The sequence below is a fragment of the Emydura macquarii genome, unplaced genomic scaffold (genome assembly GCF_026122565.2).
Source record: "Emydura macquarii macquarii isolate MOO-44397 ecotype Brisbane River unplaced genomic scaffold, CSIRO-AGI_Emac_v2 contig_2205, whole genome shotgun sequence".
Classification (NCBI taxonomy): domain Eukaryota; kingdom Metazoa; phylum Chordata; order Testudines; family Chelidae; genus Emydura; species Emydura macquarii.
The window spans coordinates 15,373,363-15,391,160 of NW_027132342.1; the positions used below are offsets into that span (position 1 = coordinate 15,373,363).

The 17,798-nt window shown below is 46.8% G+C and overlaps 1 protein-coding gene and 1 long non-coding RNA gene across 3 annotated transcripts; one reads left to right on the forward strand and one right to left on the reverse strand.

Moving 5' to 3' along the window:
- Positions 1-269: 269 nt before the first annotated feature.
- Positions 270-17,600, forward strand: NCF4 (neutrophil cytosolic factor 4). Its single transcript, XM_067559425.1, has 10 exons — positions 270-483; positions 1,840-1,924; positions 3,221-3,374; positions 3,692-3,762; positions 4,353-4,480; positions 5,951-6,008; positions 8,063-8,161; positions 10,169-10,299; positions 10,409-10,474; positions 13,180-17,600. Exons 1-10 carry the CDS (start codon positions 452-454, stop codon positions 13,481-13,483), a joined length of 1,128 nt encoding a protein of 375 aa, XP_067415526.1. The 5' UTR covers positions 270-451; the 3' UTR covers positions 13,484-17,600.
- LOC137160690 (uncharacterized) lies at positions 12,564-14,740 on the reverse strand. Of its 2 annotated transcripts, none has more exons than XR_010921962.1 (3): positions 14,653-14,740; positions 13,217-13,390; positions 12,564-12,655 (listed from the first exon to the last, which is right to left on the reverse strand). It is a non-coding gene; the product is annotated as an uncharacterized lncRNA (long non-coding RNA). The 2 variants fall into 2 exon arrangements; XR_010921961.1 differs by lacking the exon at positions 14,653-14,740 and adding an exon at positions 14,299-14,434.
- Positions 17,601-17,798: the final 198 nt, after the last annotated feature.

Below are 17,798 nucleotides of genomic sequence, written 5' to 3' on the forward strand. Positions count from 1 at the left end.
TCTTAAGAATTTATAATGTCATGAATCAAATGAAAGAGTTTCAATAAGAGAAGGTTCCAGTCAAAATAATAAACGTTAACTCTTCTTCTAAAAAAAATAAATAATAATAATGAATCAGGCTCATTGTTCTCATCTGACACGGGCTGCCTTTCACTTCTCTAAAGTGGGTGGGCTGGGCAGTTTCCTTACACACGCTGCAGTCACCAAGCTGCCCTGCTTATGGGCTCTCTTTCGGTAGCACTTCCTCAATCTGGTGGGGGTGGGAAAGGACAGGCTCACACGGACGTATTCAGAGTGAGATGAGAACTGAGGCCCTGCAGAGGATTTCCAGTACAGCCAGACTAACAAAGGCAGAGGGGTGGGGCCCAGCCCACCAGTGCTGCCCAAGGAGGGACGGAGAGAAAGGACTATTCCTTTCTGTCGCTCACCTGGACCCCAAGGTGCTGAAAGAATGTCTCTTCCCTGTCAGCTGCGAGACAAGAGGTGAGTCCCCCAGTTGCCTCTGCGTTAACACTTAACTCCTTCCCTTTTGCTTGGACATGGGGCCTCTTTGAAGGGCCCCAAGGGACATTGCTTGGGTGTGGCTGCAGACACCAAAATACTGGGCTTCCTTTGTGTTTGGCCCCCCCATTTTTTAAATAAGAATGCCCCCCCTTGTGCTATCAGGGACCCCAGGCAAGATTCCCCATGCAGGGAGGGCAGTGGGTGTTTGCCTCATTGTCCTCCCTGCAGTTCCACCAGGGAAAGGATAACCTTAAACTGGAGTGGGGGCGCCGCAGCAAAGGCAGGCTTGTGACAGAACTAGCACATCTCATGGCTGCTCTAACCACTTCCCCTTCACAGCAAGTGGCAGTGCCTCCCAAGGTTGGAGTGGTGCTAACCAACTCCAGCAAAGCAAGGGATTGTGGGAAACTTCCACCACCACAACGCCCTTCTGGGTGGACTCTCCACCACCAGAGTCCCCTTGTTCTGGGGTCTGATGGTGGAAGGGTGAATTGAGCCCCTCCCTTCCGTAGTCATTGTAGAGTGGGAAAATGTTCCATTTGCTAGAACTGGAAACCTCCTCCCCATTCCCAGGGCTCCTCCACTTCCTTCTCCAGCACTTTTACTTCAGGATTGACACAGATAGAGCGCTCATATGGTGGCATGGGACTGAGGCAAAGTGAATCTGTGCTTCTCTGTTTTTATCAAAGGGGGCTGGGCAGAGAAGGGCCTGGAAAGAAGGTGAAAATGGGTTGGTCAGACCTGTGAGCCCATTACTATTTATTGGGTATACAGACAAAAGTGAGATAGGTGCCCATGCTCCCCTTAGGCCAAGGCAGAGTGATCTATAAGTATTATCGTAAGTTTTTGAGATGCTGTAGGAATGGTCAGGAATGCGCCCAGAGACATTGCTATCTGCCAGCAAAAGTGCGCTATCCCCAACCCTTCTGTGTGTAGGCCTGCTGGTGTGGCTGCCCCTTAGGCGCCTTGAAGTTGATTTTCAGATTCACTGGGTCCCCACAGCTCTCACTGATTTCAGTTGAAGTTGTACGTATTCAGTGCCTCTGAAAATCAGACCTCAGAAATGTATACAGTTGACCTGGCAGTTTATGGGATCCCTGGCTTCCAGAAAGAGAGAAATTGGGTAAAGAGTTGCCATCTTCTTGCCTCTGTCTGGTGCCTGGCAGCAAGATGGTGCCACCCCACTCTGGCTTTACTGCCTATGAGGGAAACAGGACCAGCCCATGAGTTGCAGAGCTTATATAGACTGTGTGGCTCCATATAGCCATTAGTTTGCTTGTGTCAAAGGCCAACACCATATGTAGTAACCCAACTCTTTTTTCTCTTGCCTTTCAGTGATTTTGACCAGCTTCCAAATGACGTGCCTGTTTCTGCTAACATTGCAGACGTCCAAGAGAAAAGCGGTTTCTCCAGCTATTATGTAAGAGAGAGACTCTCTCTAGGTGCTCACAGGTGTGGCTGGCTCAGCATTGTGTCAGGGAAATAGGATGCAGCCTGCCTGGCATGACACCGCTAGGCCTGGCCTGTTGCCTATATAGCCTTCCAGTCTCATTGTTGCTGGGCAGGGTCTGCCCTCCTCTGGAATAGGTGCACCCTGACAATCCAATACCTGTGGGTGTGGCCTGACAGTGATGGGCTCTTTGGCATTGCCTATTTCCTAAGTCCTTCCATAGCCTTGTTTAGGAGATTCAATGGGGCTAGAGGGATAGACAGTCTGAAAGGGAATAGCCCCTCTTGGCATGTGCAAATTAGGAAGCTCCCACCTCCACAGAAGAGGATGTCTGATCTGGACAGTGAATCAAGAGTATCAGGGAGGAGAACGGGAGGAAAGAGGGCATGAGATGTGTGAAGAGTGAGTTTTGGATGAGGCTTACTCAATGTGCCCTCAGTGGGTAGGCTCCTCTTGCTGGAGGCATTGACCACCAATCTCCCACTGAGGGGCTGGTCTTGGTTGCTATTTGCTTAAGTCTCCTTGGAGTGTCTGGGTGCCACTTGGCAAAAGGTTCATTGCTTCAGAGTCTGGGGGTTCTGTTAATCACACCAAACCAATCTGTTTGGGAAATAGGAGGGAGGATAGTCTGGTGGTTAGAGCAGGGGACCTGGAGCCAGGAGATCTGGGCACTGTTTCTGGCTCTGCCGCTGATTTTCTGTGAGACCATGGACAAGCCACCTAAGTCAGAATTTTCAAACTTGTGTGCTTGAAGTCAGCAAGAGTTACGGGTGTTCACCACCACCAGGACCCTAAATTAGGGGCCTAAATATGGATTTAGATGTCCAAGGCACCCAAGCTGGAAAATATCGGCTTTACCCTCTTGGGCCCTTAATTGCTCCGTCTGTCAAATGGCAGTAATAAAGTGTTATCCCGCCCTCTGATGGAAGGTGTTATATGAGAGTAAAGTATTAGCATTAGCATTATCTAATGTCTCACATCCTCCCAGGTTTGCTGTTCACTTGATGGTGTGGTAGGAAACAACCACAGTGACTTGATCCAGGGGAAACTTGGGGACACAGGCAAAATCAGCCTGGCATTGTTATTGTTTTATAGTACCCAAAAGTGTGCTAGGTTCTTAACAGAAGGCTTACCTCCTACTTCAGCCTCCTGAGACAGCAACCCAGAGAGTGGCTGGCTGGCTATATGCATCCACTCTGTGCCTCACTTGCATTTTGTAGATCTTATTAGGTATGCTTGTGACCCTCAATCCCTCTTCCCCTTCAGGTGTTTGTCATTGAGGTGAAGACAAAAGGAGGTGGTAGATGCCTGATCTTCCGCCGCTACCGCCAGTTCTATGCCCTGCATGGCAAGCTAGAGGAGAGATACGGGACAGAGAATAAAAGCAACACTTTTGCCTTCACACTTCCTGTGTTGCCAGGTAGGCTATTGAACGCAGCACTGTGCCTGCTCCCAGACATCCTTCGTAGTTATTCCAATCCCAGCGCCTCCTAGTGGAGCTGATTGTAGGGAAAAGTACAGGAGTGTTGTCTGTGAGAACCAGTTCCCAGAAAAGAGTATTGTAGAGATCAGTGCAGGTGCACTGGCTGTGGGATCTCCTCCAATAGGTGGAAAGGTTAGCTTATTATCTGGAAAACCTTTAGCCTGTATTTCTTGTCCTGGACGCTCTGGGAACATTGCTTCCTTCCCATTTTATTTTCTGTAACTCTTTGGGTTTGTTGGTTTTGTGCTTTCCAGGAAAGGTTTATGTTGGTGCAAAAAAGGAGATTGCAGAGAGCCGGATCCCTATCCTCAATATTTACATGAAGGTAAAGCTTCAATTTAGAGTAGAGGTTGCTGTAGGCATTAGAGTCAATGCTTGGGATAGGTTCCATTTGAAATCATCTTGGATAGCTATGTCCACCCCAGCACCCAAGGAGTACCTGGCTTTCTTTATTGCACTCACCCTAAGACACCTTACTTCCCCGAGGCACCATAACACTGGGGAGAGAACTCCTTTGTGTGCAGGTTGATTATGGCCCCTGTATTAAATGAGTGACCGACTGAGGCCTGCAGCAGTTGATGGGCTGATAGGCAGTGATGGGAAGCCTTCCACTGCCCAGCCCTGCCCTCTCCCCACAGGGATCCCTGTGATTCTGGGGCGGGAGGATGACAGGGTGAGAGTTGAAGCTCCTGGACTAAATCAGGCACACAAGCAACACACTGGCCAAGCCCAGCAGTGAATAGAGGCAAAACCAACAGCTGCTCAACCCTGTCCTGCTTAGCAGGGGGATTTCTGATAGTGGTGCACATCTTCTGTGTGTTGGTAGATTGGAGAGGCATTCCCATTACCCAGGTAATGTACAGAGCGGATCTCTCTGATTGCTGTTACTCTGCTCCCTTGTCTGCCCCAACACAGAAGCTGCTCTGCCTGCCCAGCTGGGTGCTGATGGATGAAGACATACGACTGTTTTTCTACCAGTCGGAATTTGACTGCGAGCAGGTGCCTAAGGGGCTGCGGCGGCTTCGCCCGCGCACTCGTCGAGTGTAAGCTTCTGATGTACTTCTTCCCGGGTGCCTGCTCGAAGGGAGGGTGTCCAGCCCCTTGGGAGAGGGAATGGGGGATTCCCAGTGTGTGTTCCAAATGAGTCAATCAAATCCTAATCTACTGCTTATTTGTGCCATGGAAACTGGACTTTTCCCACCTTCAGTAGCTAAAAACCCTGCAGTGTTCAGGGTGTGTTCCCATCCCAGGAAAGGGAAATGCTGCAGGTTCATCAGCACTGCCCAGCTCATTGTAGTAGCGACTCTGTAATGGTGATCTCCATTAGGGAGCAGTGTGTGGCGTGGGCAGGCCAGGTTAAGGGCTTGAGCCTGCACCACTGAAGTCAATGGGAGTTTTGCCATTGATTTCAACAGCAGCTGGATGAGATCTTAAATGAATGTGGAGACTCAGTTGGTCCCTATGCCTCATCTGAGCAGGGGACTATCCTCCATAGCGGCACTGAGATCCCACAGGAGAGCTGTGCTTGAGTAGAACAAAGGAGAATGAATTCCTCTCTCAGCCCAGCAGCGTGTGTGAAGGCCTGGATTGAATTAACACAATCTTTAAGGCTGAGGGCAGGTCTACACTAGAAGTGCTACATCAACGCAGCTGCACCAATGTAGCTGTGCTGCTGTAGTGCACCTGTGTGAGGGCGCTCTACCCTGTCTGGAGAGCGCTCTTCCGTCAGCATAATCACTCCACCTCTGCGAGAGGCGGAAGCTATATTGGCGGGAGACACTCTCTCGCCAACATAGCGCCAGTATGGACAGCGCTTCGTTCACTGTAATCTGTGTTGCTTGGGGTGTGTGTGTCTTTTTCACACCCCTGAGCGAAGTCAGTTAGATTGACTTAAGCGGTAGTCCTGTGCCACCTTAAAGACTAACACATTTATTTGGGCATAAGCTTTCGTGGTCAGATGCATCTGAAGTGGGTTTTTGCCCATGAAAGCTTATGCCCAAATAAATGTGTTAGCCTTTAAGGTGCTACAGGACTCTCGCTGTTTTGCTAAAAACAGACTAAGATGGCTGCCCCTCTGGAACTTAAGCAGTAGTGTAGACCTGCCCTGAGATTTTCCAAGGGAACTGAATAGCTCCTCAGACTCCTCAGTGCAAGTCTGACTTCCCTGCTCAGTGCAGCAGAAGGGAGGGATTCCTTCAGAGCAAGGCTGGCTAAGCGAGGTCCAAGATTCTGAGTACAGTTTGAATTCCCCTCTGTTCTCAGCAGAGAGCTCTGCCGGGGTGGGTTTGCTGCTGCGAGCTGAGAATACTGAGGTTAATGTTGTTGTCTCCATGTCTATTTACTTGACTCACACACTGTGCACAGATCCTCTGGCACTTTGTAAAGTGACCTGTCACTTGGATCACCTGGCACCTGCCTCCCAGATGATGAGGAAGCAAAGACTATACTACTCAGCTGCTTTTATTACCATTAGAAAAGGATGTTTATCTTTCCATTATCTCCTTTCTCCACAGCAAAAGCATTTTGCCAAAAGCGCCTGGTTTTGACCGCATGGCAGCTCCGCGGGCTGAGGTGGGTACCGTGTGCAGTATGTAACAGGTTGTAAACAAAGCTGCGTTACTACTCAGGGATCTCTCTGGTTACATCTGTGCCTTTCCTAGGAGAGGGTCATGTGTTGGGTGATGAAAGAGGAGGGAAAATGAAGTAAGCAAAGGTAGGAAATTCCTCTCACTCCAAAGCAGGAGAGGGGAAGGGCAGGAGTGACTAGTGTGGGGTGAAGAGGACTGAAGAAGTATATATACTGAATTCTCCTTTCATCTGAATAACAGAAAGGTCTTGTTGGGGAATCAGCATGAGCTAAGTCTCAGAAAATGACAGCACATGGAGAACTCTGCCAACTTTTCTGCTTTTAGAGGGTGACACTCACAGGCTCGCTCTGAGACCCCGATTCAGCAAAGTACTTAAGTACGTGCTTAGCCTGAAGTATGTACTTAAGTCCCACTGCTTGCTTTAAGTGAAGCACGTGCTTAAATGCTTGAATCAGAGCCTGCAGGATTCTCATCACTGGAACTGGAAGCAAAAACCAAAACCAACACGCCTGTTCCGATCCTAAAGGCCAAAGCTGAGAGGGGGAAGCTCTTACGAATGGAAAGGAGTGGGGAGAGAATGTGAAAGAGTGGGGGAGAACAGAGAAAGATAAAACACTGAAGGTAAAAATAGATGGAACAAGGCTGAATCAGAAAAGAGATTTCAGGAGGAGAGAGGGATTTGGGGGGAAAGAGTAGAACGTTTCAATAAACGGAAACATTTTAAAAGGGTGAATACTTACAGAGCTCATAGTCTGAGGGAAAAGCTGGGAACTGGGAGAGATAAACTCAAAATCTAGGAAGATACATGGAAAATAGGAAAAGCAAAGGGAAAAGAAGAAGAAGAATAAAGGGGTGAGCGAGTTCCCTCCTCACCCCTTTAACTGGATAGAAAGTTTGTTTGATACAAGATTTTGAACCTGCCATTTGATGGCAGTTTGGATGTTTCTGGCTGATTTAAAAATAATCTTTCCTGGCTTTGGGAAAGAAGAGTTGATATCCCTTCCTCAGAACCAGTCCCCTTGGGGCATTTGCAAGGCTGACTGCATTCCTTTCAATCACTAACAGGAAGTGAGGTCTTTCCAGGGCATGTGGATGGAAGCCTGCACTTTCCTGTTTGAGCAAACAGGATTGGGTCAGAGTTTTCCTGAGTTGGTGTGGTTATTTCCCTCTGTCACACAAGACACTTGCACTCTGAAGCCTCTGCAGGAGGCCCTTTTTAAGAGAGATGCTAAGCTCCTTTTTTTGGACCCATGGTTGGAATATGTTGGTATCCTCTTGCTTCTCTAAGATAAAGGAAGGGAGGCTGCAGCCAATGGGAAATGCCATGGCAAGGTTCACCCAGAATGTATTCTAGAACAGACCGGTTCCATCAAGACTTGCCTTTGAACTGCTCTGCTCTGGGGATGCACACTTGCATCTCTGGGCACTAATAGCTTGGAATTGTCTTGAAAGCAGAAATTGTTTGGGCCATGGTTTTGCCTTCTAGCAGATCTGAATGTTCAGTGTAAAGTCTATTAGAAACTATAGGCTCAGTTGCTTTGAGATCCTTTGAGACTGCTGAAGGTCTTGGATCAGTCATTCTCCGTTACATCTGTATCCTTTTTTTATTAATAGTTATTATAGTTCATGTAGTTTATAAAAGCCTGTTAAAGGAGCTATTTATATTAGTCACTAGCAAGAGGGGATCCAGTGTCTATCCTCCATTACGAGAACCACCATCTTCTGAGCTCTCAGTCTTTATTTGTTATTCTGAATAGCAGAAAGGATCTGGGGGCTTGGGGCTGCAGTTCCCTATATGGCCTTGCACTAACATTTGGATTTGTGATGGGGAAGTGCATATTGCTCCAACTCTCGCTGCTTTCCTGATCGCTTCAGCTCTCAGTGTGCATCTCAATAGCAGTGATCTGCAGAGACAATATACTCCAAGACTGTGAGTTACAGGTAAGTAACCTTTTTCTGTCTGGAAGCAGGACAGAAAAGCAGGGTGCAGTTCTATAACTCTGAATTTATCATTTAAATGGTGATTCTTTTCCCCAGGCACTGTTTGACTTTCCTGGGACCAATACACTGGAGTTAAACTTCAAGAAGGGAGACTTGATTTATCTACTTGGCAGGATCAACAAAGATTGGCTAGAGGTAAAACTGAGGTTACTAGGGTTATTCTAGAGTTTCTGAGCTGTCAGGGTACATCCAACATTAGCCCATGAGAGACTAAGGCCCATGTTGACAGAACAAGGAACAACGGTCTCAAGTTGCAGTTGGGGAGGTCTAGGTTGGACATTAAGAAAAAGTTTTTCACTAGGAGGGTGGTGAAGCACTGGAATGGGTTACCTAGGGAGGTGGTGGAATCTCCTTCTATAGAGGTTTTTAAGATGAGGCTTGACAAATCCCTGGCTGGGATGATATAGCTGAGGTTAGTCCTGCTTTGAGCAGGTGGTTGGACTAGATGACCTCCTGAGGTCCCTTCCAACTCTAATATTCTATGATTCTATGATATCCTCCAAGGTTTTAGGCTCCTGACTTCCAGTGATTTCAATGGAAATATGTAGTTTAAGTTCTTCTGAGGATTTGGGCCCAAGCATTTATCTCCATATTCCAGGGTCCTTCATTTCTGGGCTCTGTGTGGATTTCAGGTTTCTTCTCCTCTGGCATTTGGGTTGCATTTGTACTCTCTTTGCCTGTAATGCACTCTAGAGTATGTAGAGGTGAGTAGAATGCACACAGGCCACAGAAAGGAAATGGAAATGCCTGTTCACATGTGATTGTTTGTGTTTGCATTACTTGTGACACACTGTACTCCATCACCACCCACACCACCCTACTTTTGAGAGGACTTGGGAACTATGGTGAAGTTGTGAGAATGGTTAGGGGGGAGAAAAAAATGCATCATGTCTGCTGATATGGTATCTCTGCTTTCTAAAAGAGGACAACCTTCATGGGGAAGTATCTGACTTGTGTATATCGTACAGTGCCCCAGCCCTTCTGTAGCCAACCACTTAATCCAATATTCCCATTACAGGTATGACATCAAGTCACTTCCACTGCACTCATCTCTGTATGTTGATATAGTGTACCTGGACTTTCAGAAAGCCTTTGACAAGGATCCACATCAAAGGGTCTTAAGCAAAGTAAACAGTCATAGGATAATGAGGGAAAGTCCTTTCATGGATCAATAACTGGTTAAAAGATAAGAACAAAGCACAGGGTGACAAGTTAGCTGATGAAATTCAGTGTTGATAAATGCAAAGTAATGCACACTTGAAAACATAAACTCAACTATACATACAAAAAGACCTAAATTAGCTGTTACCACTCAAGAAAGAGATCTTAGAGTCATCGTGGATAGTTCTTTGAAAACATCTGCTGAATGTGCAGCGGCAATCATAAAAGCTAACAGAATGTTAGGAACCATTAGGAAAGGGATAGATAATAAGACAGAAAATATCATAATGACATTTTTTAAAGCCATAGTATGCCCGCACCTGGAATACTGCTTGCAGTACCAGTTACCCCATCTCAAAAAAGATGTATTAGAATTGGAAAAGGTACAGAAAAAGGCAACAAAAATGATTAGGGATATGGAACAGCTTCTGTATGAGGAAAGATTAAAAAAGCCTAAAGAGACGACTTAGGGGCTGATATGCCAGAGGGCTATAAAATCATGAAAGGTGTAGAGAAAGAGCATAGAAAAGTATTATTTACCTCTTCACAGAACACAAGAACCAGGGGTCACCCAATTAAATTAATAGGCAGCAGGTTTAAAGAAAACAAAAGGAAGTACTTCACACAATGCACAGTCAACCTGTGGAATTCATTGCCAGGGCATGTTGTGAATGCCAAAAGTACTACTGGGTTCAGAAAAGAATTAGATAAATTTATGGGGGATAAATGCTATTAGCCAATATGCTCAGGGATGCAACCCCGTGCTGTGCGTGTCCCTAAATCTCTGACTGCCATAAGCTGACAGTGGATGACAGAGGATGGATCTCTCCTTAATTGCCCTGTTCTCTTCATTCCCTCTGAAGCATCTGGCACTGGGCACTGCCAGAGACAGGATTCTGGGCTAGGTGGGCCATTGGTCTGACTCAGAATGGCCGTCATCTCATATGTGACCAAATATTCTCTTCCTTCCTCTTATCCCAGGGAACTGTCCACGATGCCACTGGAATCTTCCCATGTGCTTTTGTGAAGATCATTAAAGATTTGCCACCGGAGGAGGGCACTACCAATTGGCTGCGCTGCTATTACCACGATGACACTGTCAGCACCCTCAGGTAACGAGATATTGCTCTTTCAGGTGACTGCTGGAGAGATGCCCAGACTCTTGCAGGCCAATCAGGGAATCTGCTCTGATCATGTGAGATGTTCTTTTCCCTCTTACAGGGACGTATCAGTGGAAGAGGACCTGAACAGCACCCCATTGTTCAAGGACCTCATGGCATTAATGAGGTACAGTACAGGCAGACAGAGATGCATGCACTATTGGATGCAGAGATTCACTTCCAGGCATATTTCCTGAGTTCCTCCCAGTCCTGGCTGTGGCCACCCGTGTTCTGGGGCTGACATACTCTTCCCTATTACCCTGGAGAGTCTGCAGTTGTCACAACCTGGCCCAGTACCATTCTGTATGGTCCCTGCTTTGTTGTGAATGGACCCAATGACTGAGTTCCATGTGCTTTCAAGCCAACTGGATCTGGGCAGAGTCTAGTCATTGTTTCTAGCTGTGGGACTCTAGGACACACTCCCAGGCTCAGTCCTTTTGTCTGACACCCTGCCTTGGGATGTGGGGCACCACTCTCCAGCCACCCTAGACCCTGAAACTGCTGTCTGAGACCTCTTGAGCACCCCAGTCATTTATTCCCACTTCCCCATATCTCCACCGAGGCTATGGTCACTCAGGGCTTCTAGTTTAATCCCTTAGGGGACAATGTAGCTGGAAAGCAAGGAATGCAGGCTTAGCAGAGGAATTTCCTAACCACCGAGACTTTACTCTTAAAACACTCAAGAGTTACAGCTCTCTGAAAACAGAAGTCCTGTGACGTCTCCTTCTCTGGTGTGAGCTCGCCCCTGCTTGAGTCTGAGGTTTGTCAGCATTTCAGGTGAGGCAGAGACCCTCCTGCTCTCACCCTCCTGCAAATCCTTTGGTTGTGTGTGTGCAATGATGATTGGCCTTCCTGCACAGAGCAACATTCTGCTCTCAAATAGATCTCTGTCTCTCTTCCAGATGCTCTGCTAAGAAATTCCAGCTCCTCTCCAGTTGTGCTTGCTCCACCTTCCATATAGGCCTTTGTGTAGAATACCCATTGTTCCGTGGGATAGGCCAGTAATTGAGAGGTTATTAGCATTGACGGCCCTAGATTGCAGTGTCAGTCCTTCACTGAGGTGTCCAGCACGCTTCCTGGGCAGGGCAGCTTTCTGGAATACATTCTAATAGGCTGCTCTGTGGCAAGTTTAGGCATGCGTTTGGCACATAATACAAAATGGAGCTCATAAAGTGGAGGTCATAATTCGATACAGATGTATCCCATTTTGTCACAGCGGTAACAAAGGGTCTCTCGTCCATCTGTCCTTGTCAATGCTGTGCTCTGAGACCTGCTGCTAAGATGCCTCTGCACATTGAGCAAAGGAATCTCAACAGCATGCCTGGACATTCATCTACACAGGAGAAAGTAGGCATTGCCACCACCCATGGAGATATCTGCAATGCACATAATATGTTGTGTCTACACACAAAAGTACTCATTGTTACAAGTGTTGCCAATATCATTGAGATTGCACCTCTTATGAGCAAGTCTTGATAATGTCTCTGCCCACCCTGTAATTTATGGTTTGTATTGTCGTAGTGCCGAGGAGCCTAGTCATAGACAATCCTGAGAGAAATGATAACTGTTGGACGGTGGCTTTTTAAATTTACTTTCTGGCATTTGAGAAGGGTCACATTTTCAAGTTTTTTCAGATTCCCATGTAATCAAATGACTCCAGGAGCTGGGGCTTTAAGAAAAACTATTTCAAGACTTGCAATAAAATTGTGAGAGCTGGCAACACAACATCAGTGACCTCTTTGCACTCTGTATATTAGCACCTCCCTTTGGTCTTGGCTTGCCTCATTCTCTCCAACCTTTCAGTTGGCCTGTGAGCCACTGAGCCATCCATCAGCTGGCTTGTTGTGATGGAAAATACCATAAATAACAAGCTGGGCACAAGGCAATAGGAGGAAATAGAATTTCACTATAGTTTTAAAACTTGGAATATTAAAAATCAAACATAGTGGCCAGTCTTCGTCCACTGTTGGAAAGGAAACAAACAAGGGGTAAAGGGGTTATTTAGGAATTTACCAGTTTGAAATTGTTTTAATACACTATTGAACCAGTAGATCAACAGACCTGCCTAGACCTGAGGAAGAGCTCTGTGTAGCTTGAAAGCTTGCCTCTTTCAACAACAGAAGTTGGTCCAAGAAAAGATATTACCTAACCCACCTTCTCTCTCTCATATCTTGGGACAATGTGGTTACAACAACACTGCAAACAAATAGTAAACGAATAAACGGTTTTACTTATTTTAGTGCAGTTCCTTCTTGGGCCACTCATCTCGGAGCTGCTGGAGTAGCATCCCCCCACGTTTGCCCAACTGCTGAAAGGAATAGTAGAAGAAGCATTACTTAATTTTGAATGACAGTGGAATTACAGAGATACTCACTAGGCAATACTACCCTTGGCCCCTAACTGCTGCAATTGCAAATTTGCCTGTCCCTGGCAGTCTATCTGGCTTTCTGTAGTGATGTTTGAAACACTTTTATCTACTAGCAACCTGACTTTACAGCGTGTCCCTATGAGATGCATTGCTGGTGACCATTTTCAATAAGTACCAAGTGCAGATGTACCTACAAAGGGCAGCATCTGAGTGGAGGGGAAAGAGACCCTGCCCTTGGCTTCTTATCTGTATACTGTTAATACACAGTGTGGTATGAGGACAGCTGATATTGCAAAGTCTTGTTGTCAATAATCTGACACCTCTCATTCCTTGGCTTGGGAAGAATTAAATATCTCCAAAAGCTGGGTGTGCTACCATTCTTTAGAGTTCTCCTTAGAGGGCAGGTGTCTCTAGTACAATGGCATTGTTTGAATTCTAGGTTTAATCCATTTTTCCTCTCCTAGAAGAGAGTTTGACAATGATGAGATTGTTCTGAATTACCGGGACTCCGAGGGTGACCTGATTCGTCTGCTCTCGGACCAGGATGTCGAATTCATGGTGTCTCAGGCCAGGCGATGGACCTCTGAGAAGCATTATTTCCCCTGGAAGTTGCACATCACCCACCAGGATGACTTCAGTGTCTACACCAGCCCAATAGGAGGCACCAGTCAGGCACTAGCAATGAAAGCACGGAGATTGCCACAGGGAGCTGTTTCAACAGGTGGCTGCACCCCTCCATCCCCTGTACCCATTGTTTCTTTTAACTAGGCTTGAGACAGGCAACAACCATGGTGGGTTGAGATAATGGTGCCCTGGGACACAGGACGATCAGAACAAATGGACCTGCTCTGCTTCCTGAGAGCAGAAGTGCTGAGGTGTCAGGGGAGCCCTGCAGGCCCAGGCATCTCAAAGACTAATTGGACGTTGATAGCAAATGTAATTAACAAGCTGGATATAGGTAATTGTAATTGTGCATCAATGCTGGGCTTTAAGTGTTGTTTTGGCTGGGAAGAGAAGAAGCCCTGTTGTGGACTGTGCCTTTAAGGGCTGAGTGCCCCAGCATGAAATCTGGGTGGACTGGAGCACAGCAGAAGCTCCAGTTGTCGTCAAGAGGTGGACTGGACCTCATGCACTTGCGTGATCACTGAACACCACAAAAGGGAAGGGAAAGGGTGCAGGGGGACCCAAACGGCCCCTGGGATTCCTCCGGCTGCTGGGTCACCACACAGGGAGGAGGATCGTTTCTGGGGCTATTGTGACAAGCCGTTCCTGCCTGTCTAAGCCCCATCTCCCATAGCAACATCCATCTGGGGGCAGGAAGGTGCCAGCATTGCAGGGTCCATGTGCTCTGCTATCTAGGTCCACTCCTCTGATAGGAAATCCAAATGGGAATGAATCCCTCTGGAGAGAGGAGGTGAATCGTGGCTGGCAAAGGGGCGTCACACAGAAACACTGTACACTGGCTGGGGGTGCAGTTATAGTTTGGGATCTGCTCAGGGCTGTCCAGTTTGGCACAGCTCCTAAGAAAACCCAGGGGCTTCTAGTTCTTGCTCCTTCCTGCTGACCCCACACAGTGCACCTACTTGCCACAAAGAGTTTGCAAGGGGAGAGGGACCTTCTCTTTCCCCAGCTGCTCCACCTCCAGCCCAGGCTCAGAACTATTGATTTTTTTGCCCACAAATTCAAACTGATGCTGGGCACAAATTAGGGCTGCTTCCCCATGCTCTCTCCGTGGGCTTAGGTCAGAGCCTGCTGTCTGCAGAGCAGTGCCTGGGGTTTGCAAACAGAAGAGGATAAAACATAACCAGTGATAACTATGGGCTGATTAGTTCCCACCCCCAATAATTACCCATTACGGGTTCTGTGTTCCAAGGCACATGGTGTGGGGGAGAAATAATTGCTCACTGACTAAAAAGAGAAGCCAAAGTGCAGCTTACAGAGGTCTCCTATTGGGCTTCCTTCTGCTTCAGCATGGAATGGCACAGGTCTCAGCATGCAGTGCTTCATCTCCACCCAGGTAGCAAGGCACCCTATGCTTGTGTACAGTGCAGGTGCTACCATAGGACAGATAATAATGACAATATGAACAGTCCTGAGGAGCAAGGCTGCAGGTGAGGGAGAGGAACCCCCCCAAAGTTACTGCTAGGGATCTTGGGGGTTGCAAAGAATGGAGGATTTGGGCCTACCGGCCTGGCACTGGTTCATTGCTGTGCCAGGATGATGCAATTCCATACTCCTGAAGAGATCTGTTTGCCTCACTAATTAATTGGGCCTCATGCAAAACACATGGAACTCGGTGGAAAGACTCCCCTTGACCTCAGTGGGCACTAGATCAGGCTCACAGAGATTATCTGGGATACAGAAAACAGGGCAGCTGGGTGGCGGAGTGAGTTGCTACTGATTCAGGCATCTGGGAACATGGGCTGAGTTAATTTGTGGGTTTTTGGGGGTCTCATTTCAATGCCTTGTGATGCAGTGTACAAACCCCGCACTGGGCAGCAAGGGGCTAAGGGGTTATTCTGGGCCCAGCCAGCCCCACCCTGCCACACCTGCAGCAAACTTTCCATCTGGTGGAGGAATTAAAAGAGAGAGAAACAGCTCATTGGGGTGCCAGAGCTGGAAGAGAGCAGACCTGCAGCAGGAAGCCTAGAGAGTCTCTGACATAGCTGCCCAAAAGGAGAACCCATCCTAGAAATAATCAGAGAAAGCAAGTACCCCTCCCTTTCTTCCCTGCCTGTGGACCCTGGACTCTGGCAATCTCCTCTTACTTATTTGATTTGGACTTCCCCAACAGGGGAAAGCCCTGGATTAAGCTGACCTCAGGGGATAGGAGGGTAACAAGAGGAAGTGGCCCAGGGAGGCCAGCCTTAAGCTGCCTTGGTTGCCAGGCTACTGGTAGCCCCAAAGTGCCCTATGTTGGAGCCCAGTGGAGTGGGAAGGTCTGGGTTCCCCTCCCCACAACTCCCCTTCTGGTCATGGATTACAGCCTTGATCACTAGGCCACACTTCCCTTCCAAACCCTGAGGGAAGACCACTACATGTCTACATATAAACATAACAAAACCACAGCACAGACTGGCAGATGTGGCCTTCTCTATTCATGCAAGGCCTGGGACTGGATGACCAATAGGTGCAACAGGTCAGGAAGGAGTTGGGTTGGGAAAGCTTGGATGGCATCTGGCTACACTCTGGTCAGGCTGAGGCAGTGCTGTCAGGCCCTTGCTTTCATGAGCAGTGAATTCACTTTTCACACATTTAACACTGTTGAGTTTATTAGAACTTAAAGTATCCAAAAGGAGAATTACTCGGCACAATGCAGGCCTGACAGCGTCGGATTAACGCTGTGGGAAGAACAGCAAAATACAGCTAGGATTTGCCCTTTCCTCCCCTCATCAGCCCTGTCATATGATGCCCCAAACAAAGTCAGACTCAAACATCCCACCTGGCAGGTGACACATCTAAATCAATCAGTAACGAAGATGTTTTTTTGCCAGGTTTGATAATTGGTTACAGCTCTGAACCAATATTTTTTCCTTGCAATAGAGAAACCAGAAAGAACTGGGTTCTCTTTCTTTGGCACAGTTCATACCTTAAAGAAACTGTTCAGATATTGACCAAAGCAGCTTGCTAGATATTACCATCTTCCACAAACAGCCAATGCACTGGAAATCCAGCAGAGCATAGTATTCTAGCAATTATACATTCATAGATTCCAAGGCCAGAAGGGACTATTGTGATCATCTAGACTGACCTCCTGTATAGCACCGGTCATACAACCTCCCCAAAATAATTCCTAGAGCAGAACTTTTGGAAAAGCATCCAATCCTGATTGAAAAATTGTCAATGATGGAGAATCGACCACAATCCTTGGTAAATTGTTCCAGTGGTTAATTGCCCTTGTTGTCAAAAATGTATGCCTTATTTCCAATTTGAATTTGTCTAGCTTTAACTTCCTGTTCTTGGACCATGTTATACCTTTCTCTGCTAGACTGAGGAGCCCATTATTAAATATTTGTTCCCCATGTAGATACTTGGATTATAATCAAGTTATCCCTTAACCTTCTCTTTAAGCTAAATAGATTGAGCTTCTTGAGTCTATCGCTACAAGTCATGTTTTCTAAACCTTTAATCATTCTCATGGCTCTTCTCTGAACCTTCTCCAATTTATCAGCATCCTTCTTGAATTGTGGGCACCAGAACTGGACACAGAGTTCCAGCAGTGGTCACATCAGTGCCAAATATGGAGGTAAAATAACTGTCTACTTCTACACAAGATTCCCTTGTTTACACATCCAAGGTTTGAGTTAGTCCTTCTGGGCACTGCACCACACTAGGAGCTCATGTTCAGCTCATTATCTACCATGACCCCTCATGACAAATCTTTTCAGAGTCACTGCTTCCCTGGATACAGTAGACCATTCTGTAAGTATAGCCTGCATTCTTTGTTCCCAGATGTATACATTTACATTTAGCTGTATTAAAGCACATATTGTTTGCTTGTTCCCAGTTTAACAAGTGATCCGGATTGTTCTGAATTAGAGATAGATAAGACCAATTAAGTCATAGCTTGTCCATTTTTATAGGCTTTTTTCCCCCTTCCTCTCCCCTTCCCTCCCCCCCCACCCAGTTTTCCTTGCAATAATGTATGTTCTCCATGGTTTTCTCCAATCTAGTTTTATGTGTCTCAGTGAAAGGTCTTCCACTGCTTCCCTAAGGACATTATTCCACAGAACAGTAGCTGTCACATTTAGGAAAGGTTTCCTGATACCCAGCCAAATTTCTCCAGTTCTGTTTCACCCTTTACTTTGACCCGATTTGTCCCATCCTCAACAGTTCTCCTGGATGACTATTATCTCTCTAAATAAACTAGATCTGTTTCTTTCCAGGCGGTTGTGTCAGTCTTATCTGTGACATGAAGTTTGATCATTCATGCCATGAAGTTTGCATTAAACTCAACATTATATTCTGCACCAGAACCATGGCAAGACTGAACATGGTAGCAGCAGGGGGATTAGAATGTGTGTAATGAGTAGCTCTCTCCAATGAGGATATAGTTTCTGGTTTCTCTCTCTAAATATACTAG

Bases quoted from the DNA above. Each gene is read 5' to 3' on its own strand.
- NCF4 (XM_067559425.1), top strand. From the start codon at position 452: ATGTCTCTTCCCTGTCAGCTGCGAGACAAGAG. The intron at 1,925-3,220 runs GTAAGAGAGAGA...CTTCCCCTTCAG, and splicing joins GCGGTTTCTCCAGCTATTAT to GTGTTTGTCATTGAGGTGAA. The intron at 6,009-8,062 runs GTGGGTACCGTG...TCTTTTCCCCAG, and splicing joins TGGCAGCTCCGCGGGCTGAG to GCACTGTTTGACTTTCCTGG.